The following is a 26,742-nucleotide window of genomic DNA, read 5'->3' on the forward strand; positions in this document are numbered from 1 at the left end:
CGGGCTGGGCCGAGATTCGGGGGGTCGGAGCGAGGCGGCCAACGGAAGGCCGATGCCTCCGTCGCCCGGCCGAGATTGGGGGGTGGGGGCGAGGCAGGCGATGGAAGGCCGATGCCTCCGTCGCCTGGCTGGAGTGGCCGCGGGGGGGTCTGGAGTCGGGCGGCCGCTGGCAGGAGCCGCAGTCGCCCGGGCCGAGATTGGGGGGGCAAGGCGGGCGACAGAAGGCCGAGGCCTCCGTCGGCCGGCCCTCTACAGAATCCACCCCCAAAACCTCCAGGTATTTCCCTCCTTAGAGCTGGCAACCCTACATTCCCCTCAGTGCCTGTTGGTAGGCAACTAAGCTTGGTCCTGTCACCTACTTTGGCCTTTGGGAGAAAACACATTGGGGCCAGTCCTGATAGGGTTGCCAACTTCAGATGGGAAATTCCTGGAGATTTGAGGGATGGAGTCTGAAGAGGGTGAGGTTTGAGGAGGGGTGGGACCTCAGACAGGTACAATGCCATAGACTCCACCCTCCAAACCAGTCAGTCCCTCATAGGGAACCATTGTTGCCAATCTCCAGGTGAGGGCTGGAGAGCACTCAGAATTACATTTGCTCTGCAGAAGGGAGGGCAGAAGTCAGCTGAAGTCAAAGGGGCAGATACTGGTAGGTTGATGGTTAGCTGGGAAGGAGATGGGGTTGCCAACTACATGCTGACAAATTCCTGGCGATTTGAGGGGTGGAGCCTGGAGAGGATGAGGTTTGCGGAGGGGTGGGACCTCAGACAGGTAGAATGCCATAGACTACACCCTCCAAACCAGCCATTTTGTCCTGGGTAACAATTGCTGCCAATCTCCAGGTGAGGGCTACAGATCACTCACAATTACAACTGCTCTTCAAGTAGCAGAGATCAGTCCCTCTGGAGAAAACAGTGGACTCTGTCATTATACCCTGCTGAGGTCACCACAGCAAATGGACACTGTTTGCCGAAAGCCAGAGCACTGCCCCAGAGCCTCTTTCTAGATTCCGATATATTGCTTTCACAACGGGCTTTACTGCTAGTAAGGAAATAAGGGGATAATGAGTGAAAGAGCTGGGTTAATACTGACATCTAGCAGCCTTCTAGATACAATTCCCTCTGTACTGTAAAGCCCTATTCACAAGTTACTGTGAACATACATTCATTCCATTACAAATCAAACTCTGCCTTAAAAACAGAAGGAAAAGGCCAAGTTATGTTTCAGTGGTGCTGTTCTAATTTTAAACAGATGAGGCTGCGGTCCAGAAAGTATACTGAACTAAAATTATATAAAAGTACAGCTTAAAGAAAATAACACACTTCACTTGCTAACACGTGGAAGTAATTATTTCCATCTTCTAGCGGATGACTATGTTCAAGAGTTAATTAGTGGAATATGACCCACTTTGTTATGAGGAAATTACAGAGTATTTCAGCAGTATGACGCAATTCAAATGAAGCTTGAATAAATATGGACTTGCACAAAGCAAAAGTTCAAATTTGCATTGCTGCTTTTGAAGTTAAGAGATAATACGTGTCATGTGCAGAGCAGAATTTTGGATACAGAGGATCTTTAGAACAGAGTGCAGCCAAGAGGAAGCCATACAAAATATGATCTGTGTTGTTTACTGTTTTTAAGGATATCATTTTTTTATTCTTACTACTATGCACATGCTGATTTCTAGAGATCAAAGAAGGTGGAAAATTCCTTCCAAAAGGTGCAGATTCAAAGCCATGAATCACACACAAAACGTTACAGAGCATACAGCACAAGAAAAAATACTGCCACGTATTAGGTCTGAATTGTGTTACTATGTATGGATTCATTTCTAAGCCACACAGGGAAAAGTTATCACATCCACTGTTGAACTGAAGGAATGTTTACTGTTCCCAATGGAATCTAAGCATAAATGAAAACACTACTGAGCAGCAGCAAAGACTTGACATTCAACTCTAGAATCATTTACAATTTTTGAGGAAGTACATTAATCATCGCAGCCTTATAGCTTGAAAGGCGTAGTTCGTAAGTAGCATAGTTTAAACATATATAAACACACACAAGCAACTAGAGTGAGCAAATCCCCCTTTGGACAAGCAGAAAATCATGACATCCAATGAAGCAGAAGAGTCGTAAAAGGAGACTTCCCCCTTTACACAGGAAGCTTTTCACCCACAGTTGACAGAAAATGTACTTCTGAAAATGCTGGTGCTTTTCATCCCTCAGTTAAAGCAACTCAGAAACAATAAGGACAGAGTCCTACCTGATTAGCAAAATTCAGCAAGGATCACCCATAGCACAAGGGCAGCATTTTACAACAGTTGTATGTCAGCTGTGGTAGAAACAGGATATTCACTTAAGTGAAAACACAGCTGAGAATGTGGCTGGCTTGCACCATTTCAAGATTGCACAGTAATAGGCAGTGCCTTGCAGGTTTTCAGTTCAGTGTTTACACATTATGAAGCCAAGGAAAAACAGAACACACTGAACTTGAAAGATGACTGACTCTTGGAATATTTTGTTGTCTGCATATAACTTAAGGAATAATTTCAGGCACAGCTCACCAGTGCTGAAGCCCCAAACCTAGGGCGCTTTCACACACACTAAATAACACACTTTCAATTAGGCTTGCCAAGTCCCCCCGGGGATTGGGCCCTGAGGGGAACCCCGCCCCCAAAGCACGCGACGTGCACGTCGCCCGGTGACATGATTGCGTCAGGCGCGTTGGGGGCGGGGCCACGGTCATCCAAGGGAAAACTCTGTGGTTTTCCCTCGGTTGGTCGTGGGCCCGCCCCCAGTGTGCCTGGCTTGGTCACGTCACTTCCGGGTGACGGGGTTGCGGCATGCGCGCTTTGTGCGCGCACTCCCAGAGCAGCGCTAGAGTCCCCCGCTCCAGCACCGATCCGACTTGGCAACCCTACTTTCAATCCACTTTGCAACTGGATTTTACTGTGTGTGAAGGCAAAATCCACTTGCAAACACTGACTGAAGTGGACTGAAACCACATTATTTCGCATGTGTGAAAGCACCCCTATTTTCATTACTGGAGATAATGCAACAGAGATCTATATGGGCAAAGTGTATTGCCACTGAATAATCTCAACCAGCCTATGGTATCGGGGTTGGGAGAGGACTTCCATAACTGAAGATGTAGCATCTAGCCAGGAAACATAACTTGGAAAATTAAACAGAGCAAATATCCCCAAACTGAGTTATTTTACATGAAGTTCCAAGGTGGTAACTTCATTCAATTCATCCATTTAGGCAGTGACCAGACTCAAGCCTGCTCAGCATCACAAAAGCTGCCTTGAGACCATGACACAGTTCCAAACAGAAACGAAGACCAATGGTATACACAGTAGCCAATGATAAGTCACTTACAAGCATTACTTCATTTAAACAACATGTACATCCCCTGAAAACCCCCCTCAAATTTTAGTGTGGTCTAGCATTTAGGAGACCCACGTTTAAATCCCCAAACTGCCATTTATTTTATTTTATTTTTTATTTTATTATATTTCTATCCCGCCCTCCCCGCGAACGGGCTCAGGGCGGCTCAGTTTAGGGCACCATGTGCCAAATATAAAGACATATAAAAACAAGTAAGACAAGAGAAAAACAACCATATTTTACAATTAAAGTGCTCAGTGATGTTAGTCCTTCAGTTGAATTTAGATGGCGTATTTGCAGGGCTCTTTTTGTAGAAAAAGTCCAGCAGGAACTCATTAGCATAATAGACCACACCCAACAGCAGAAACTCATAAGCATATTAGGCCACACCCCTGGCAACACAGCTCATTAGCATATTAGGCCACACCCCCATGTTACCAGAAGTGTGCTCATCCAGCCACACCCACCTTTCGCTTGTTATTCTGTTTACTGTTTGTTGTCAAAACCCAGGGCTTTTCTTGTAGCAGGAACTCCTTTGCATGTTAGGCCACACACCCCTAACGTAGCCAGTCCTAATGAGTTTCTGCTGTTGGGTGTGGCCTATTATGCTAATGCATTACTGCTGGGCGTGGCCAACTCGGAAGCCAGCCGGAACTCCGTTCCTGTGCGTTCCTGCCCAAAAATAGCCCTGCGTATTTGTAAATGTAACACAAGGTCCCGATTTAGCCGTGATCGATCTATCGCGATGTTGTAGCTCAATCTTCATATAGGGCCAACCCACTACTCCGTTGTTACTAACGATAAAAGTTAGTGGTAGTAGTAGTGACGGCTCCTAATTAAAACCCTGGCGGAAGAGCTCCATCTTGCAGGCCTTGCGGAACTGTTGCCCATGGAAGCTTGCTGGGATACTCTGGGCCAGACACATAACAGGGTTGTTTTGAGAATAAAATCAAGGAGAGAAGAACAACGTAAGCCACTTTGAAGTAAACTAACTGAAATGTATTTAATTCCATACACTACAATGGAACAGTTGTTTCCTCCCCTCTGTGTGCTGGTTTAGTCTCATAGGGTGGAGTCCCTGTTCAGTCACTTTTACTTGTTATTTAGAACTGGAGATTGCAAGAGCTCCCTTGTTCTGAAACCAGTTGCTCCCATCCCTGTAACTTCTTGCTAATAAATGGATGTTGTTTTGAACACACTTGTCTCTGCTGTGTGTGTGAACCTAAGAGCAGGAACCTGAGGGAGTGCTCTGTTCCTGACTTGCCAGTAAAAGGGAACATCACACACAAAAAATACACAGTTCAAGAAAAAAAGGCTCCTTTCTCATAAGAACATAAGAGATGCCAATGTTGGATCAGGCCAAAGGCCCATCCAGTCCAACACTCTCTATCACACAGTGGCCAGAAATACCAGTGCCATCAGGAGGTCCACCAGTAAGGCCAGGACATTAGAAGCCCTCCCACTGTTGACCCCCTCAAGCACCAAGAAGACAGAGCATCACTTGCCCCAGAGCCCCTATCTATACCTTGTAGCTAATAGCCACTGATGGACCTCTGCTCCATATGCTTATCTAATTCCCTTTTGAAGCCGTCCATGCTTGTAGCCGCCACCACTTCCTGTGGCAGTGAATTCCATGTGTTAATCACTCTTTGGGTGAAGAAGTACTTCCTTTTATCCGTTCTAACCTGACCACTCAGCAATTTCATTGAGTGCCTACGAGTTCTTGTATTGTGAGAAAGGGAGAAAAGTACCTCTTTCTCTACCTGCTCTATCCCATGCATAATCTTATAAACCTCAATCATGTCTCCCCTCAGTCGTCGTTTCTCCAACCTAAAGAGCCCTAAGCGCCTTAACCTTTCCTCATAGGGAAAGTGTTCCAACCCTTTTATCATTCGAGTTGCCCTTTTCTGCACTTTTTCCAAAGCTATAATATCCTTTTTAAGGTGTGGTGATCAGAATTGCACACAGTATTCCAAATGAGGTCGCACCATTGATTTATATAGGGGCTTTAAGATATTGGCTGATCTGTTTTCAATACCCTTCCTAATAATCCCCAGCATAGCATTTGCCTTCTTTATTGCAGTCACACACTGTCTCGACATTTTCAGTGAGTTATCTACTACGACTCCAAGTTATCTACTCATAACTCCAAGTTATCTACTCATTTTCAGTGAGTTATCTACTACAACTTCTCCTAAAATATCACTCATATCTAGCCAGATCCTAACCAGATTCACTGCAAGTTTTAAACTAGATTGAGAGTAATGCAATGCTAGGAGGTTGGAAAGCAGGAAATAAAAGTTCCACACAAAGTCTAAGTTACAACCTCAGAATTATTGGTGATATTTCAGAGTTTCCGTGCAGAGGTAAGAATATGATCAGTCTGGATTACAGATCAGAATGAAAAACAAACCAGGAGGGAAAACCAAGGCCTGCATTTCATCACAGACCACAATGCGCTTTGACTACATGGTGTTTCTAGAGAACTGTATGTTTCCTGTTGCATCTGAAGCAATATGTGTGGAAGGAGTTCTTATGTTTAGCATTGTGTGTATAATGCTCTACTGCCAAGTCAAATGTAAAATACACCCAATATAACTGCTTTTGTGTTAAGACGCAGGGCTATTTTTGGGCAGGAACGCGCAGGAACGGAGTTCCGGCTGGCTCCTGAGCCGGCCACGCCCAACAGGAACTAATTAGCATAATAGGCCACACCCAACAGCAGAAATTTATTAGGATTGGCTACATTAGGGGTATGTGGCCTAACATGCAAAGGAGTTCCTGCTACAAAAAAAGTCCTGGGTTTTGACAACAAACAAAGTAAACAGAATAAGAACCAAACGTTGGGTGTGGCTGGATGACCACATTTCTGGTAACATGGGGGCGTGCCCTAATAGGCTAATGAGCTGTGCTGTCATGGGTGTGGCCTAATATGCTAATGGGTTTCTGCTGTTGGGTGTGGCCTATTATGCTAATGAGTTCCTGGTGGGCTTTTTCTACAAAAAGAGCCCTGGCTTAAGAGCTATAACTCACACATGGCCTTGCTTGATCAGATGAAAGGTCCATTTAGTCAACTTACAACTGCAGCTAGTCAGGTAGTCCTGGAATGTTACAAGGCAAGCATGAGGGCAATTTTTCACGAGCTCCTGGTATTTCATAGGTGTACTGCTTCTGTTCATGGATGCTTCATTTAGATATCATAGCAATAATTAGCGTAATCGACATGAATCTGCTTAATCCTTTTAAAAGCCCTCTGTGCTAGTGGCCATCTCCACATCTTATGAATCCTGTAAATTAACCATGCACTGTGTGAAGAACTACTTCCATTGACTTGTCCCCAATAACACGAATATATTAGAAGTACTTCTTTACTGGCTGTCTCAATGCCATGCATGATTTCCCAAGACCTCATTCACATCCTTCCTTGAGTCATATTTTACAATCTCTGCCAGGAACTGACCAATGTAGAGTTTGATAAACTACTGCTGAAGAGCTTGCAATAAACCCAGATGCCAACTTTGCTGCTGCATACACCCAGACAACACAATCACTGGACCCAACAACATCAACTACACCATCAGAGGCTCATTCACTTGCTCATCTTCTAACACTGTATATGCTATTAAATGTCAACAATGCCCTTCAGTTCTCTACATAGGCAGGGCTGGCTCGCTCACTAGGCAAGCTAGACTTTCGCCTAGAGTGCGGCCATCATGGGGGCGCCGAACTGAGCCCTCCCCCCCACCAAAAGCTTGTGCCGCGCGCCCTGGCCACCGCCACCTCTTCACTCCCCCGATTCCCAGCCCAGCTTCAAACCACCCCACAGAAGAGCCACCTCCTGAGCGCATGCATGTGCCTGAGCCCTCTTCCGCCGCCACGGGCGGCGAGTGTGTCTGTTCAGGGGATGGAAATAGCCCTCCCCCTCCCGGGTCCCTGAATGGCGGTGTCGCCTGGCCCACAAGGGGGGGGGTGAGGGTCTCGCTCTCACCTGGCCCAGCCTCCTCCTCTGCCTCCTCCCACCCACCTGACCGGCAGGAGGAGGGCATTTCTGGTCCCGGTGCGAGGAGGGGGCGACGGCGAGGGTCTGCCTGCCTGCCTGAGCCAGGGCCGGAGAGAGACCGCAGGGAGGGGGTGGCTGGATGACTCTGCTCGGCCTCCACTGCTTTCGCCGGGGGGGGCGGCGCACAGCAGTTCAGGAAAGGGAAATAATACAATCCCTCACTGCCCACCCCAGCAGCAGCAGCACCCTCTCTTGCTCCTGCTCAGAGCCCAGCTTATGCCTTGGAACAAAATTCTGTTGGTCTTAAAGGTGCCCCTGGACTCTGAACTGCTTCACACAACTTTGTGCACTGTCGGGGGCGATCGCGGCGGCATTTGTGTGGCTTGTGTGTCTTTGCCCCCCCCCCCTTCGTCTTGGGTTTTAGCTGCAGCCCCAGGAAGGTTTGGGGGGCTTCGAGGAAAAGGGAGTAGGCTCCGAAATCTTTTTGTGTGTGTGTGTGTGTGTGTGTGCGCGTGCGCAACAGTGTGCAATGCTCCATCCCCGGCTGGGGAGAGAGGCGTGTGTTGGAAAACAAAAGAGGCAACGGGGTTTGGCGAAGAGGCATTTTGTGCCCAGAGGAGGTGTGTGGAAAATGTGTTTTTTCTTTGCAATTACTTACGCATGCAGAAAGTCCCCCAAAGGAAGGCGAAAGTTAGCCAGGGCACCATCATATTCCTTTGCCATCTGTGCTGAGGGGGGGTGCCACAAGGCAGCCTTGCCGGGGGGGGGGTGAGGGCGCCACAAGCTAGCCTCGCCTAGAGCACAGAAACTCCTCGGGCCGGCTCTGTACATAGGACAAACAGGACAAACCCTACACCAGAGGATAAATGGACACAAATCTAACATCAGGAATCACAAGACTGAGAAACCTGTAGGAGAACACTTCAACCTTCCGGGACATTTAATGGGTGACCTCAGAGGTCATTTCGGGGGGGAACGCGGGGGAATGCAGTTCCCCCGGGTGAAGTGCAGGGGGGCACATGATGAAGCCCCGCCCCCTGCTTCCGGCCGCCCCGCTTCCAGCCCTCATTCAGCCAGGAGGAGGCAGGAGAAGAGGGAGGGTAAGTTGCTTCCTCCCCGCCTCTCCCCACCCCTGCCTGCCTGGGGCCAGGGAGGGCCTTGGCGGGGCTTCCTCGCACTCCCGCTGGCCTTGCAGGTCCACCACCGGGCCCCTGATGTCAGGGGGTGTGGCATATGCTAATGAGTTATGCTAATGAGTTCCCCTAGCTCTTTTTCTACGAAATGACCCCTGGGTGACCTCAGAGTAGCTGTTTTATTACAAAGGAACTTCAGGAACAGAATGGAAACTGCTGAATTACAAGTTATTACAACACTTGGAACAAAAACCTCTTCAGGACTCAACAGGGATATTGGTTTCTTATCTCATTACATATACTAACTCATTCAGTCCTCAATAAGAAGGACTATAAATCCTCTATTTTAGTGTTTTTCTTTTTCAGAATAGTATATTAGAATACTGAATGTAATGCCAGGAATATTGGGATGTTTTGCTGACATGACCCTGTATCCACCTCAAAAAGTGCTGTTAAGTCATCTTCATGCCTGGGAGGACAGAATGGAGATTCTCAGTTTGCTTCCTACAATTAGAAAAGACATCTTTGGACATTTATTTGCTATTTGGACATATTTATTGCTTTACAGCAGTTGACCTTATAACCTTAGCTTGTTATTTTGGACTTTGCATATCTTAAACATCATCATGTTACATGTTAATTTCCCTGTCTGTAAGTTTGAACCTTACACACCATTCCAATGTATTTGAAAAAGTGTACCTTGCACACAAAAGCTCATACCTTGAATAAACTTTTGTTGGGGGGGGGGGTTAAAACATTTTTTATTGCTTTTTATCTCTATACATTACAGGGTATAGGGAAAAGGAATAAACTAAACTAAAATACAGAGTAAGCAGGGATCAAAAAATATTCTAAAATTCGATTATCTAATGTTTCCTAATTATTTAGCTTTTACATAATTGAAGATTAAAAATTAATATTTCTATCTTAAGCAGTACAAACAAAATTAACTGTAGTGTGTGCATCTTAGTAAATAGACAAAAAAGAGACTTTCAGGCTTGGGTTATTTAGCTGCTTTTTTCCTTCCACGTTTGTTCTTATCAAAGGCCAGCTTAACCTTAAATGATTTAGGAGCTGTGACTCCTAATTCTGATTCAGAGTCAAAATCTTCCTCAGAGGAGCTACTTAAGAGAGCTATCACTGCTTCTGGAGCCATGATCTTCTGTGATGATATTGTCCTCTACTTTCGCTTTTTCTTCCGCTGGGCTTTGATGCTGTTCCAAAAATGCTTTTGCTTTAAGGACAGAGTCAATCTTTTCTTCTTTTTTTTTGAAGTTGAAGATAAGTCCTTCCGGAATTATCCATCTGTAGGGAATGGAATTTTTTCTGTAAAAATAAAGTCACATTTTTGTATTGTTTCCTCTGCTTTACCTTTGTTGGTCTTAAAGGTGCCACTGGACTATAATTTTGTACTGCTGAAGACAGAGATATACTTCAATGCAATGTTTATGTAAATGTGATTTCTGTTCGTCTCTTTTGCCTGGGTGTAACTGATTGTGGCTTTTAGCAGTTTTGCCTGGGGCTGTCTGCTAGCCCCGCCCTCTGCAGGGTGAGCCTTAATTGTATAAGGCTCCTCCTTGCCAGAAGTGCAAGCTGAAGGGTGAGAGTTCAAGGGCTCTTAGCCTTGGGGCCCTGTAACAAGCTGAGTAGCTCTTACATTCTATATTTGTTAAGCTGTTTTTGCTTCTGCAAACCTTTCACAAGTAGTTTTGAGAGGAAGTTTGGCAGGGAAGTTATCAAGGAAGTGCCAGTTAAACTGAACTAATTTTGAAATAGATTACAGCAGCATGGCTGGTGAGAGAGCTGAGGCAGTGGCATGCAAAGTCTGTGGCATGTTTGTATTCTTACCTGAGGGTAACAGAAACTGCAGCAAGTGTAAGTTGGTAGCCCTACTGGAGGAGAAGATACAGGGACTTGTCTAGAGGTATGCTGTCTACCAGGTGCACACATCCAGGATGCAACAGAAAGGGTAGAAAGACTCTTCAAACCCATGGATTATTATCCCTTCTACTCATCCACATGGGAACAAATGATACCACCCAGCACAGCCCAGAATGTATTAAAGGAGACTATGTGGCTCTGGGGGAAAAGGTGAAGGAATTGGGAGTGCAGGTTGTGTTTTCATCAGTTCTTCCTGTCGAAGGCTGTGGCTTACGAAGGGAAAGAAGAATACTGAAACAAATGACTGGCTTGGATTTTTGGACCATGGCTTATGTTTTTGAGATGATGCTCTTCTATCAGGAGATGGTTTGCACCTCATGAAGGTAGAAAAAAATGTGTTTGGAAACAGCCTTGCAAACCTAATAAGGAGAGCTTTAAACTAAATCCTATGGGGGAGCGAGGCAAAAATGCATCAGGACATTTAATTAACTGGAGATAAGAACTCTAAAGTGTTGTGGGGAGTGGCACGTATGCTAGGTAACATTAACTCACATGTAAGTACAGAAAAAAAACACCTCAGGGTGCATAAACCATGGATTCCGATGTCTCTACACTAATGCACAGAGTATGGGAAACAAGCAGGAAAAACATGAAGTCCTAATACAGGAAGGGGACTATGACATAATAGGCATTACTGAAACTTGGTGGGACAACACTCACAACTGGAATATTAGGATTGAGGGGTACAACTTATTTAAAAGAGACTGACAAATAAGGAAGGGCGGAGGAGTTGCATTATATGTAAAGGAGGTATATACTTGTGAGGAAATACGTGAATCTGAGCATGAAAGTCCAGCTGAGAGTCTCTGGGTAAAAATAAAAGGACTAAGAAATAATAGTGATATTATGGTGGGAGTCTGCTATAGACCACCAAGCCAGGCAGAGGACTTGGATGAGACACTCTTAGAACAGATTACAATGTTCTCAAAGAGACGGGACACAGTGGTCATGGGAGATTTCAATTACCCGAATATCTGTTGGAAGTCCAACTCTGCTAAAAATGAAAGGTCCAATAAATTCCTGACTCTTCTTGCTGACAACTTCATTTTCCAGAAAGTGGAGAGGGAAACAAGGGGATCTGCTATCTTGGACTTGATTCTTACCAACAGGAATGAACTGGTTGATGAGGTGAAAGTAGTGGACACCCTGGGTAGTAGTGACCATATAAATTTTGGAAATTACAGTCTGGGGGAAGGTAAAAGCTGTACGTAGTCAAACATATAGGATGGACTTCAGGAAAGCAAATTTTGACAAACTTAAAGTTGTGCTGGGTCGAATCCCAGGGTCAGAAATACTTACGGAGAAGGAAGTTCAAGAGGGATGGGAGTTTCTTAAAAGTGAAATACTGACGGCACAATCACAAACGATTCCTATGAGAAGGAGAAATGGGAGTAGCCTAAAGAAGCCAAGGTGGCTCCATAAAAAACTTTCTAAGGACTTGAGAAATAAATACTCATTTAGAAAGTGGAAGGAGGGCCTTATAACCAAGGATGAACATAAACAAATAACCAGTGCTTGTAGAGAGAGAGAGAGAGTTAGGAAAGCTAAAGCTCAGTATGAGCTCAGGCTAGTGAGAGATGCTAAAAACAACAAAAAAGGGTTCTTTTCTTATGTTCAAAGTAAGAAAAAGAGCAAGGACATGGTAGGGCCATTGTGGGGACAGGAATGTGAAATTGTAACAGGTGATGAAGAGAGGGCAGAACTGTTCAATTCCTACTTTTCCTCAGTCTTCTCTTGTGAGGGAAATGGTGCTCAACATGGCAAAAACAGAACACATGATGAGGGAAGGGAGTTGCAGCCTAGCATCGGCATAGGGGTAGTACATAAACACCTAGTTTCTTTAAATGAAACTCAGTCCTCGGGGCCAGATTAACTGCATCCAAGGATACTAAAAGAACTCATGGATGTAATTTCTGAGCCTCTGTCCATTATTTTTGAGAATTCTTGGAGAACAGGTGAAGTGCCAGAAGACTGGAGGGAGCAAATGTTGTGCCCATCTTTAAGAAGGGGAAAAAGGAGGAACCAGTTAAGTACTGACCCGTCAGCTTGACGTTTATACCTGGGAAAGTTTTAGAACAAACATCAAACAGAAAATCCTTGCACATTCAGAAAGGACGGCTGTGATTATGAAGAGCCAGCATGGGTTTCTCAAGAAGAAGTCATGTCAGACTAACCTTATCTCTTCTTCTTTTTTTGAAAAAGTTACTACCTTGCTGGATCAGGGGTATGCTGGAGACATAGTTTATGTTGATTTCAGTAAGGCTTTTGATAAGGTTCCACATAGTATTCTTGTTGACAAGTTGGTAAAATGGGGTTTGGATCCTATGACTGTTAGATGGATCTGTAACTGGTTGACAGATCGCACCCAAAGAGTGCTTGTTGATGGTTCCTCATCCTCTTGGAGAGAAGTGACAAGTGGAGTGCCTCAAGGAGCTGTCCTGGGACCTATTTTGTTCAACATCATTACATATGATTTTGATGAACAAATAGAGGGAATGCTTATTAAATTTGCAGATGATACTAAATTGAGTGGGGTAGCAAATACAGTAGAAGACAGAGTCAGGATACAGGATGATCTTGACAGGCTGGAAAACTGGGCTAAAACAAATAAAATGAATTTCAATGGGAATAAATGTAAACTTCTGCATTTAGGTAGAAAAAAATCAAATGCATAATTATAGAATGGGGGAGACTTGTCTTGGCAGTAGCATGTGCAAAAAGGATCTAGGGCAGGGGTGTCAAACATGTGGCTTGGGGGCCGCATCAGGCCCCCAGAGGGCTTCTATCAGGCCTGCAATGGAACTGGCCATATCCTGCTTCCAGTTCTGCTGCTGCTGCTGCATCATAGCTTGCTTCATCAGACTCTCTTAATCACTCAGCCATTTCATTTTGATGCAATAATTCAGAGCAAAAGATGTCAGTTATCAGATATTCTTAAATAAAGAAAATACTGCATGAGTGCTAATGTTTTATTTATTTATTGGATTTTTACCCCGCCCTCCCAGACAAAGCTGGCATGTTTTTATTTTAAGTAAAAATATATATTTGTATTTGTGTTCTTTATAAAGTTTATATCTCCACTATCTGGCATTACGTTTTATGACACATATGGCCCAACCCAACAAGGTCTCATTTATGTCAGATCTGGATAAACATATGGAGCAGAGGTCCATCAGTGGCTATTAGCCACAAGGTATAGATAGGAACTCACAGGCTGGGGCAAGTGATGCTCTGTATTCTTGGTGCTTGGGGGGGTATCAGGAGGAGGTCAGAAGATCAAAAGGGGGGGGGACGCCATGGGCCGCGATGTTCCAGTTACTCCATTGGCCCAACCCGGCAGTCCTGCTCCGCAGTTACGCGGTGGTGGTAGTGGTGGCGGCGGCTCCTACTCAAAAGCCTGACAGAGCCCTGATCTCCTCCGGGAGCTCATTCCACCAGGTAGGAGCCGCCACCGAAAAGTACCTGGCCCTCGTGGTAGCTAGCCTGGCCTCTTTAGGGCCGGGGTCACTAGGCGGTATTGTGACCCCGACAGAAATGCTCTTTGGGGCCTATATGGGGAAAGGTGGTCCCTCAGGTATGCTGGACCCTGGCCATGTAGGGCTTTAAAGGTGAGCACCAGCACTTTGAAGCGAATCCAGTACGCTATAGGCAGCCAGTGCAACGCCTTCAGCACAGGTTGGATGTGTTCCCATTTAGGGGCACCCACCAACAACCTCATCGCCGCATTCTGCACCAGCTGCAGCCTCCAAATTTGTGACAAAGGCAGCCCCATGTAGAGAGCGTTACAGTAATCTAGCTTCGAGGTGACCGTCGCATGGATCACTGTGGCCAGATCGCTGCAGCTAAGGAAGGGGACCAACTGCCGCACCAGCCGAAGATGATAGAACGCTGCTCTGGCAGTGGCCGCTACCTGGGCCTCCATCGTTAAGGTGGGGTCCAGGAGCACCCCCAAACTCCTAACCTCCGAAGCTGGCAGTAGCGGAGCACCATCGAAGGCTGGAAGTGGGAGCCCCAATCCCATACCACCCCGACCCAGACACAGGACCTCCGTCTTCGCTGGGTTCAGCTTCAGCTGGCTCAGCCGGAGCCACCCAGCCACAGCCTGTAGGGCCCGTTGAAGATCTTCTGGGTCGGAGTCTGATTGGCCACCCAGCATCAGATAGAGCTGGGTGTCATCTGCATATTGATGACACCCAAGCCCGTACCTCTGGACAATCTGGGTGAGGAGGTGCATGTATATATTAAATAGCATCTGGGATAGTACTGCCCCCTGAGGCACTCCACATTCAAGCAGGTGCCTCCGGGACTGTTGCTCCCCCAGCACAACCCTCTGTCCCCGACCTTGGAGAAAAGAGGCAAGCCATTGAAGGGCATGCCCCTGGATCCCCACGTCGGCAAGGCGGTGGACCAGCAGCTGGTGGTTGACCGTATCAAATGCGGCCGACAGATCTAACAACAGCAGTGCCGCCACACCGCCTCGATCCAGATGTCTACGGAGGTCGTCAGTCAGGGCAACCAACACAGTCTCCGTCCCATACCCCGGGCGAAAGCCAGACTGGAATGGATCAAGGACGGAAGCGTCATCTAGAAAGCTCTGCAACTGAGTCGCCACTGCCCTCTCGATCAATTTGCCCAAATACGGCAAATTGGACACTGGCCGATAGCTGGCCAATTCAGCCGGGTCCAGAGTTGGTTTTTTCAGGAGTGGGTGGACCATTGCTTCCTTGAGTGCCTCGGGGAACCGCCCCTCCACGAGGGACTTGTTGACAATCTCCCTCAAGTCACCTTGAAACCCCTCATGGCCCGCCTTAATGAGCCAAGAGGGGCACGGATCAAGGCCGCAAGTGGTTGGACGCACAGATACGAGCAGTCTATCAACTTCCTCCAGGCTGAGCCTTATATTCAGCACCTGCTCATCCTTTATTTATATAGGTACAAAATCACGTGAATTCTCCAGAAAGAATTGTTATTGCAGATAAGTGCTTTCAGCCACCATGAAAAGTGGGAAAGTTTGGATATAAATATTTTAATTTTAATAAACACCACATAAATGCATTTTAATGAAATATTAAACATTTTAAAAAAATTCTAACACCTTACTGAACTAGGCAAAGGTCCACCAGCACTCTGTTTTCAAAGGCAGAGGCTGCACTGGGTGGGGGAGGGGGGTTTATTCTGCTGATGGAAATGCATTTAGTTAGTGCAGTTGTACCACAGGATTCAATATATTAGTTGCAACATGTAAAGAGAGAAAAAAGAAGACTACTTCAGTGCCGCACCCTGAACCAGGTCTTTCATCTCCTGCCATGGCTGCTTTGAAGCCTTAAAAAAAACAAAACTGTTGGGAGACCCGACCTGCACATGTAATTCAGCAGTCGAATACTAGAGAGCTGCTTCTCATCAGAGTAGAAAATGCTGGCCTAGACCACAGGTCCGCAATTCAGTGCCTGCCAAATGTCTTTAGAAAGTGGACAAGGGTCAAGTGTGGTTCCTGCCCAGGAGGGCATCTTATTGGCTATGCAGACTAACACAGTTCTATATGCTCTAGTGTGTCTGCAAGCACAGTCAGAATAGAATAATATCCTTCGCTAAGTAATTAGGCACTTTCCCAATTAGGCACTCCCCCCCCCCCAGCCAACTGAAGGAAGAAGTACCACAGGCCAAGGAAATGACACACCAGTGCTTACTCTGCACTGCAGAGAACGTTCGACAGGCCAGGTGGAGGGGCTACTTCAAATGTTACTCTAATCCTGTAGTCTCAGTGTTAGAAACGTGCCAGATTTCAGCCCATGTGACAGATATTTGCTGCAAGTACATGAGAAGGAAAAGAAGGCGAATGGAGAAAGTAAACAGGGAAAGGACCCTTGTAGCACCTGGCAAGTGGCCATATCCCAAAATTACCCAGTAAATTTAGCCACACCAGCTGTTCCATGACTACACTGGGTAGAAGGGTAGAGGGAAAATGTTAATGAAGTCTATATTAGGAAGGACATTAAGAAAGCCAAAATAAAACTTAAGATGACTAAGTTCAGATACCTGCTTTCAATAAAAAACAAAACACAATAATGGGGGGGGGGGAACCCTAAGTATTCCAAGTTTTAATGCTGATATTATTTTAAGACAACACCAATTAACATTTCTTTTTAATGTGGGAGGGAAGATTGAACCACCACTTGTCTTACATACTTGTACGCTGGCAAAGAATAATTAACCCCAAGATTAATGAGGCAGAATACCAGAGTCTTGGTTAATACAAGCCATATGGTACACTGAATTCCTTTTCATGTCTATTTCTCTAGCTCTTTACTGCATTATTTTCTCTCCCTTTCCCTTTATTTTCCTCCTTTCTTACAAGCTTATCAATCCTTTTTCTCTATGTAACATATTCCCTCTACACCTACAATGCATTAAAGTACCATCTGCCTTCTCAGTTTTTCTTTCTTCCTCCTCACCTCACCACTTGAGTTGCCAAACTGCCACTTGGCAACCCCCAGGAGTGTTTTTGGGGCAAGGACTGGCATGCCAGCCATAGCGGGTTTTTTGTAAATCCTGGAGCATCTCATGCTGTCACTTCCAGTTTTCACTGGAAGTGACATTACACATCCGTGTGATGCCAGTACGTGCCCCCCAGTTTGCTGCCATTTTGCCAGTGGGCAACACTTAGGTTTGTGAGTTTACTCACAGCACATAGTGACATTTCCACTGCCTCTCCCCAAGCCAGCATGAATTTTGTACCAATGGCCACTTACCTAATTGTTTTTGTTCTGCATTCCCTCCATAGCCCATATAGGGTTGCCAGGCAGTGGTAAAACCATAGAGTTTTAGGTGATTCCTAGAGCTGCACTTGGCACTTCCGGTATCAACTTCTGATGAGGGTGCTTTTGCCCTCTTCATTTTTCCCTTGCTGCCACTCAGAGAGGCAGCACACAATAGGAGCCAGGGGCAGGGAATCTCCCACCCCCATTGGGAGCTTAGCAGCCCTAGCCCAATATAAACCCTTCCTTTCCATAAATCTCTTTCCATAAATCTCATCTGCTAATGGCAGAATTCCATTTTTCCTGATTGGTTACATGGACTTGTGAAATAATATCTACTATGTGATTCCTAATTGGCTGGGATCATGTAGAAAAGTAGCGTTGTTACAGCAGATCAATGGAGCAAATGCTGTACACCAGGTATGTCCAAATGGTAGATCACGATCTACCAGTAGATTGTGGAGGGGTCAGAGGGAGATCACCAGCCCCACTTGGTCTCACTAATGGTCTCACTAACGAGCAAGAGTGAAGTTTTAAAGATTGCGCAAGATCAGCCTGGATCAATACTTGACCTACATTTAACACAAATAACTCTGAATAAAAGTTAAAGAAAGTTATTGAGACAGTTAAAGAAAGTTATAACTTAATAAAAAATGTTCGCAGTTCTTTCTGGATCTTCGTCTCTCTGTTTTGTTTTTGCTTATTTTGCTTACCAGTAAATGACAGAAGGTGCATTATAAATGGGTGTGTGTGTGTGTGGAACCCAACTTTAGTGGGTTAAAATCTAATTTGAAACTAATTTGAACCTTTATTTTCATAGTGGTAGATCACTGGCACTTTTGGCCGGAAAAAATAGATCACTACCTGTTCGAAGTTGGACATGCCTGCTGTAAACAGATGCAAACCGGGGGGGGGGGGAGTGAAAGACAGGCTTCTTTTCTCCACAAGCCTCCAGAAATATAAATGACCACACTGAAAGCTGAACAGCATGAAAATTTTGTACATGGGTTAACTGCAAATGCTTTCTATTTCTAGTACTTTCAAACAAAAGAGAAAGTATTTTGAGTTCCCATAGGAATTAAAGAAGAATAGATGATGCCTGCATCACAGGAACAACACTGAAAACAAAAGCTTGCTGGTTTATAACAGTACATGAAAGTAAAGCATGTGCTTGGCCATTCTGGAGGTCTATTTAATTTCCACTTGCTTCGTTCAAGTGTTATGCAACAGGGAAGATAGAAGTAGCCAAACTGGCGACAGACAGAATGGAAAAGTACAGCGCATGTTTGCACAGCTATGCGATCATCAAGCAGCAAATTAAGAAGCAAGAGAAGTGTTGTGAGGCTGTAGACAGTAAGTTAAAGGATGCAAAATCGTATTGATTTGGGTACATGAGAGGGCAGAACAAAAGTCTGTTATGAGAATGCAATAGATAGTACTAGAAGACATGAGACTGTAAGGCAATGCAACCCATCCATTTCTTTTAAAAAAACAACTCCTAATAAAACAGGAAAATGGATGTCATCAAGACAAGCCTGGTGGAATAAGCTGATAAGACTCATACGTAAAAGAGCAGAAAAACTGACATGAGATTATGCCCTACAGTAAAAATTTATACTTATAAAGGGATATTGTTAGCAATGAAAACTGACAAGAATGTTAACATTAAGACAACAACATTCTGAGAGCGATGTGAGAAGTGCCTAGATTGACAGCAAACATTCAAGCCACCTCAAGGCAAAGCAACTCTACGAAGTGCTTTGCAAAGAGTGACTGTGACCAAAACCACCCCAATGCAGGATGAGGGCCACAGCTGAATTGTCACTCTACTTTTAGCATGCGCAAAGCCATACTGCCATCCCAGCTAGAATATAAAAACTATGTTACACTGGCATTCCATTGACATGGTGTAGGAAAGCCCCCAGTCACACATTTGGGAAGCACCATGGCATGAATCACATTTCTACTCCACATGGCTGGTAGGCTCCATGTGAACAGAACACAAATGTAATGCCTGCAGAGGACTTGTCTGAATCAGCCCTGAGTTACGGGATTTTGATAACTAAAATACCAATGAAAATCTACTGTCACTGTGTAACGATCTTCCTCTGGGAGAGCCATTTGGTTTTGTCATAGTCTTTGGGAAAATATTGGTAAACACATCAAGTTATTGTTTGGGGGGCAAACCTGTCACAATGCCTCAGGGTACATTTTTACTATAAATACAAGGACTCATGTCCAGTGTGTGTGTGCGTGTGTGTTCTTGGTGCCTACATCACACCTCCACCTGCGCATGGCACATTCCATCTTAAAGAAGTGCTGGCTGTTTTTCTCTCTCTCTACGGACCTGAGTCACCAAGACTGGTAAATATCACCCATAAAACTCCCCCTCTTTCCCCCGCTCATCACCGTTTCCCCCTCCCCTTTTAGCTGACTTGTGTGCCCCACGTGTGTTTTGTGTGTGTGTTCTTATATTATTTTTCAATAAAACAACTTCGAGTTGAACGACTGGTTTATTTTGAGAATTCTCTGAGGAAAGATCCTGGTACACATAGGTGGAGATCCCAACTCTTGCTAAGCTAATTTCCCCCACTAATTATTAAACAACCATTCTGGGTAACAACTGTACCTAAGAAAAAAGGCACAAGGCAAAGCCTAGAACTGTATAAAAACACCATAATATATTCTTTACATTTTTTCTATTTATTTATTTAGATATTTATGCCCTACTTTTCTTCCCTAGTGGGACTCAGAAGCTGTTTAAAAATCATTCTTCCCTCCTCCATTTTATGCATTCCTAGACCACCCTTTGTCCATGGTTCCCCATTCCCCATTTTACTCTCACAACAGGTTTTTGAGGTAGGTTCAACTGAGACAGGGGGACTGGGTGGCCCCCCCATCCTTTTTTTTTTTTGGCTGTCAAGTCATAGCTGACTATTGGTGACCCTATAGGGTTTTAAAGGCAACAGACATTGGTTGCCTCTGTGTATCAACTCTAGTTTTCCTTTGTGGTCTCCCATCCAACTACCAATCAGGGTTGACTCTGCTTAGCTTCCAAGATTTGACAAGATCGGGCTAGCTTAGGCTATCCAGGCCCTTGTCCAAGTTTAACATTTCAGCTACTTCACCATACTGGACCCTGAAGGAGGCTCAGAGTACCTCACATGCATTGCCTTGCTATGGCTCTTACACCCTGCATAAAATAGTCCTGTATTATTATTCCCATACTATAGATAGGTGACTAAAGCAGACAGAAGGTAGCTTTTCTCATGCTATGCTGTGTGTCCATGGCAGTGAAAGAAGTTTGGACTTACTCAGAGAAAGCAAACACACTTCTTGGAGCTTATCCTCAACACCAGGATTGCCATCATGACTTTAAATTAAACCTCCCTTGAAGCGGATGATACTATCTAATAGTTTTACTAACTGTGCAATCTTTCATTTGGAAAGGTTACTTTAACATGTTACAGAAAAAGGTTTTCACAGCATTCTGACTATATATCCTTATGAGATCTAAAGGGGAAAACAGGAGTGGGAACTCCCACTATTGCCAGGGCCGGCTCACCCACTAGGCAAACTAGGCATTCGCCTAGAGCGCCGGGCCCTGGATGGGGCGCCGGGCCCTGGATGGGGGCACCACGCTGAACTGTGCCTCCCACCAAAAAAGCCCCCTCCTCCTGCCACCGCCACCACCCCCCTTGGCAAAGAGGCGCTTTAAGATCCACGGAGACGGAAGGTAGGCATTAGGAGGGAGCGGCCTGGGGCGCCTGGAGACGGACTCACTCGAGGGCAGTGGGGTGGGGGGGTGGAGAGGGCGGGCAAGGAGGCGGCCAGCTGGGAGGTGTCCAGGCCCCACTGGGAGGTTGGAATCTGCGCCTCACCTAGGGTGCAGAAGCACCTGGAGCCGGCCCTGACTATTGCACATTCAGCTACCAGTGCCAGAAGAAGAAGAGAGAGACAAAAGCCTTGTGCTCAGTTCAGTAAAAGGTAAGATCAGGCACTTAATTACATGAAGTTCAAAAGACACCTCTAAACCCCCATGCTTCCAGTCACCGAGATCTAGCTAAACACTTCCCACTTGGTGCTGCAACATCAACCATTACTACCATTTGCATCAGGAAGTTGCTTTTACTTTGTGTCGCAAAACCGATCCTTCCTTGCCTGCTGCAGCAAAAGAGCACGTTCAGGTCTCCTAAAAAGCTGTCACTCTTGCCAGCCCATGGTTACGAGAAAGGAGCCAGCTGTCGTACGTTTTCAGCTAAGACAGCACAGAAAGCTTTTAAAATCTATAACTGCCTGAATTTGATTATTTTAATCTTGAAAGTTTATTCAGTTTCAAAGAGAAACTGCTTTTAAGCCATCAACCTTATTGAATTAGCCTCTAGGGATCTAACCAGTCTAACAGGTTTTCAGCCACATCGAGCCTGCGTGTTGACTTCTCTTTCTCAGACTATAATGAATAATACACACAGTGGTCTCCTATTACATGCCTACTGCTTATAGATCTATGCAACTGAAATGTATCCCACCCCAAGGAAGTAAATACTGTGTTGTCTTTAATCAATTTGAATGGAAGCTGGAGATACGAGGAATTCTAACTTATTTACTCAATAGACTTGGTATATAGATTTTGCCTGTTTTTAGAAGTTCCATAGTGGCTTCACATCCCTACCTGTTGAAGCATTTCTTCCGTGGCATTAAGCTTTAGTTGGTGTCCTTCGAGACAAACTTCAAGGTCTCGGATTTTTTCTCCCTGGGCCTCCACCTGGTCTGTGAGAACACTTAACTGTAATTTGGGGGGGGGGGGGAGAGATAATAAAAAGAAAACATTTTAAAAGAACAAACAGATTAGTCTCATATGCTCAGCCTTAATCATTTTTTGCATCCCAACGTTCACCCAAAGACAAACCTTTACCATATTTGTAACAAAGTAGATTATCTAAGAACAAATGGACCCGGGACCCCCAGCAAGTCTCATGTGTAAGGATTTGAACCCGGGTCTCCCCAGGCCAACCCCAGCATACCATTCTCTACACCACAGTGGTTCTCTCACTGAATACACCTCGTCTACATTCACTGGGTCGTCAGATTACCTGACTGTTTTCAAAAGGACAATTCGATTCTTACCTTAAAATATCCACTACATTAGGCTTTGAAGAGATTGCCTGCATTTCTTGGGCCAATTTTATAACAAAAAAGGGGGGGGGGAGGCCAGAAAAATGTGTACGAAAAGGAGCACTGAAGGTCATGCACTAGCATTTACAACACATAACCTTTAAAGGAACAAAAAGCCCTTGTAGAAGACAGTTAATATTTTAAGTAGGCTCAGAACATGTACAGCCCTTTCAGCTTTTGCCAGTTCTCCTTTCCTTAAGCAGGGAGAAAGCCAATGAAAGAACTCTTCAGGAAGCCAACCAATCACTTTACTTCTTACAATAACAGGAGAAAACTCACCTATCAATAAAACGTTTGTAACTAGTATGCAAAGGACATGTTTTAACACTGTCAACGCTCTGCTTTTCATAGACTCCAAGCATTACATGCTAAAACATGAATGAAAAGTTCAGGCCATGAATTTCTGTGAAAGAACAAATTAGTAAGAGCTCCTAGGGAGCTATTAAGAATGGTGTCGTCCACTGCCAGAGAAAGCAACATGATTTATTTGAAATCAGACAAAATATAAGGTGAAAACACTGACCTTTGCGCACCTTCAGCAAAACTGTACCATCAAAACAGTTCTGTATGGCAGCAAACCACATGAACAGAAATCTGTCTGATTAAACCAAATTTATTCTAAACTGTCAAGTTTAAAGCTTCAAAAATCTGCCAAGGATGCCTGTCTTCTTCCTTCTTTTCTGAAAAGTTTGGTATTAAAAATCCGGAAAGAAATATTAAAGGGGTATGAGTCATGAGAGGCACACCTTTCGTACTTTGGGAAAAGTACATAATTGTAGGCTTTTTTCAGATAATCTAGATTGAGGAAGAAAGCTGTTGCGAAGCAAGCCCAGTCACATCTGAACACAGGCTGTTATGTGACTCCTCCCCCTATGGAGAGCAAGAATCACCTCTAGTGATTGACCAAGATTTTGTAAACTGGAATAAAGGGGGCTTTCCTACTCATATCAGGATATTCATGTCACACACAATTACTTGTGAAAAGCTGTAGTTAAAATCCCTTCAAAGAACAATAATGTGTGGCTTTGCAAAGCATATCTCAACAACATTAAGCATTCTCTCAGAAGCAGAACCAAAGAGTGACAGATCATTTATATCATGCCAGAAACGATTATGCTATAGAGAACTTCCTGTGGAACATTTCTGCTGAGATTTAAAAGTAACTGCTGATCAGAAACTTAACATTTGTGATATTAATGGAAAATAAAAAGTCTTTTGACCAAAAAAAAAAAGAAACTTAACATTTGTAAAACAGACAGAGACTGGGTAGACTAAAAAATCCAAACATAAAAGTCACATTATAACTTTTATTACGACAAACCAAAACATTAACAGCATGCAAATCTTTGAATTCTCCAGGACTCCTCCTCGGTCTTGCAAATTAAGGGTTGTGCCTTGATTGAGTCCGTCCACCCCATGTTGGGTACTCCTCTTTTCCTGCCGCCCTCACCTTTACATTACCCAATTTGGCTCCCATTGACTCTTTCCTAGTGCATCATTTAAATGAATTTTCAGTTATGTTAATATATTTCTCTGATCCTAACAGCACCCCTTCAAACTATAGCAGATTAGATGGATGGAAAGCGGCAGCCTCCTCTCCAATTGAAAATCTAAAAACAGTTGACTGACAGTTGATCAAACATTTTTCTACCCCTATGGCTAAGAGCAGAGGGAAAACATGGTAGCAATTATGGTTTTCTCAGTATCTTTTTCAGATGTAAATAGACGTAAGTTCTTCCGTGTAGTTAATTCAATACGTAGATTCTGTTTTCCAGGGATGGTTTAGCATTCAAACACTGTGTGTGTGTTTCCTCTTTTCACAAGCCATACATTTCAGAATTGATAGTAGTGGCATACCACAGATCATTATGGATGTATATACCAAGTCATTAAAATACTGTATCATCAATAATAAATGACTGCTTGCATAATCTTACTCATTTATCCATAATGTAACACCAAATCCCATGAAGCCGGGCAAGAAATATATCAGATGAGCAGAAATGAAAGACTGTTGGGTTATTTTATGAGGGGTTTTGGGAGGAGGGAGTTAGAGAGGTATTCTGTACTATATAGGGCATCATTTTGACAGTATGAATTTTTCTATCTTTTCAAAATATAAACACCTTTGAGAATTTTGTGTGATCAAATCTGAAAAATCCATATTACATTTAATCAGGTGCCTGGTGGGGGGAGGGCTTCTAAGAAAGGCATTTTTTATTCTTCTGAGCGACCTTTTTGCTATGACCTCTTGAGGGACTTTGGCATTTACATTCCACTTTTGTAAGTCTCACATGCTCCATCTAAACTGTGCAACACAGCATCTTCCACATGATTTGCAAATTTCCACATGTAGTCAAATTTTATCTGCAACATATAGTTGGCAGTTTGGAAATGAAATAGTTTAACCCTGACCTTGCAGGAAGAGAGAGCTTCTCTCATTTAGCAGAGAAGTCTCCTGGAAGAATTACTGCATATGTTGGTTTGGAGATCTGTAAACTGATCTCTCTCCTGCCTCACTCCCACCAAGTACCAATAAATCTTCTCCAACCTCTCCCCACAGAATGTGAATTATCAGATAATCAAACCCTAACAAAAGCAAAATAAAACAGACAGCTGGCAGAGCTACAGCACAACCACTGGAGAGGCATGTGTCTATTAACTTCTCCAGTTCACTAGTATGTGATATGTATTCAGGGTGAATTACCATTTACTTACCTCAATGATAACACAGGAATAGGACAATTACATTGCAGAAATATTCACAATTTCTCACATGGAACTCACATGGGAACAGCCATGAGAGAGCTGTAACCATACCATACTGTTGTTGGTGACATATAAGTAGCCTATTAAAAAGTGCCAGTGTAGAGCTAGAGGTAGATGCTCCACAATGCAGATTTCCCCCCCCTCCCCCCCCCCCCAGCAACAACATATTTCCAATAAATAGGAACTCAAAGAACATTCACCACACTCATTCTTTCTGACCTCCAATCCAGGCTAGGTAATCCAGAACAATTAAATAAAAATATTACACTTTTAGATCAAAGTCAGACTTCCAAAATCCTTACAGTTAGTGTCTGACGGATATAGCACAGGACTTTGTTTTATTTCAGAACAAAAGTTCCAAGCAATGGACTGGATCCAGACTCCCTGGCAATTTCCACCAACCCCTACCGCTACAGACCCCCTCATTTCATTCCTCAAGGCCCCCCTCATCCTCCAGAAGATAGATTTCATGGCAATCAGGGAGCTTTGTGGGGGGGGGGGGAGGCAGGAAAGTTCTGTTCTGTATGGAAAATTTAGTCTGAATCCAATCCAACATTTGAAAAGGATAAAGTATTTGGACTTCATTGTTCCAATTTTCTTTCACACTCAGTAGCTAGACATTTTTTTAAAAACAGGACATGTATTATAGATCTATTTTTCTTCCCTTGTTAACGTACATTCATAATAAATATCAAGCATATTGACAAATTCCAGAATGTGTTAATGGTGCTGCATAATACATACCTGTAATATGAGAGATTCTTTGTCACCTTCTAATCTTGACAGACGTTCTTGATAGGTTTCATTACTGACAGAAGCAGGATGATTCACCTGAGACTAAAGAGAAGCATTTGCTAAGAAATTCAGTTGAAATATGATCATAGTAGAACTCTAAAAATACAGCATAATCATAGCTATATGCAAGTAACATGAATGTACTACAAGGCTAGTAAGCACTCATTTTACAGGTGTGATAGACTGCACTTTTAAAAGCTACAGAAACAGAGGGCCTGGAGTGACAGGCTGTTCCAAGATATCTGATTGGTTAGCATCAGCTGAGCAGAGAAAGACTTCTGAACTGGCCGCCGAGGAGGATTCAGTCTGAATTCAGCATTGACTGAGAAGAGTTGAGTACTGACAGTTTCAGAATTCAGCCCTGACTGAGAGCAGTTTAACACAGACAGAAGAACTGGGGGAAAGTTGGTAAGGAAGTTTGGGAAGTAGGCGGAGACTCCCATTCAGGCCAAAGAGGAGGGATAGATCTTATAGTGACAGAAGGAATTTCTCTACCCAGTCATACAGGGAGTTAGCTCTGAAGAATGCAGAGATCCCTGGGCTGGTGTGGGTAGAAACTGCCTTTGGAGACCTTAAGAGTCAGTTAAAAACTCAAAGACGAGTACTGGTGTCTCAAGAAAAAGGGTTTGGGTACTGGAAAGATTGTACCAGCCTTCTGGAAACCAAAAGAGTCAGAGAATACTCAAACAAAGTGTACTGGAGTCTTTGGAAAAACACTGGAACAAAAGCCTCTCTCAACATAAAGATTTTAAGTAACTTTGAATAGCTTAAGAAACCCTCATTAACC

At 44.2% G+C, this 26,742-nt stretch overlaps 1 protein-coding gene across 1 annotated transcript in view; it reads right to left on the reverse strand.

Annotated features, from left to right (window-relative positions):
* Window positions 1-26,742, reverse strand: part of PPFIBP2 (PTPRF interacting protein, binding protein 2 (liprin beta 2)) — a 179,234-nt gene that overhangs the window by 73,579 nt on the left and 78,913 nt on the right. The window contains exons 4-5 of the mRNA XM_015411715.1: window positions 25,905-25,997; window positions 21,889-22,002 (exon numbers count right to left, since the gene is read on the reverse strand). Coding sequence (XP_015267201.1) covers window positions 21,889-22,002; window positions 25,905-25,997 — 207 coding nt within the window. The remainder of the gene's footprint in view (window positions 1-21,888; window positions 22,003-25,904; window positions 25,998-26,742) is intronic.

This window comes from Gekko japonicus, unplaced genomic scaffold, assembly GCF_001447785.1.
Source record: "Gekko japonicus isolate JY-2015 unplaced genomic scaffold, Gekko_japonicus_V1.1 scaffold156, whole genome shotgun sequence".
NCBI classification, from domain to species: Eukaryota; Metazoa; Chordata; class Lepidosauria; order Squamata; family Gekkonidae; genus Gekko; species Gekko japonicus.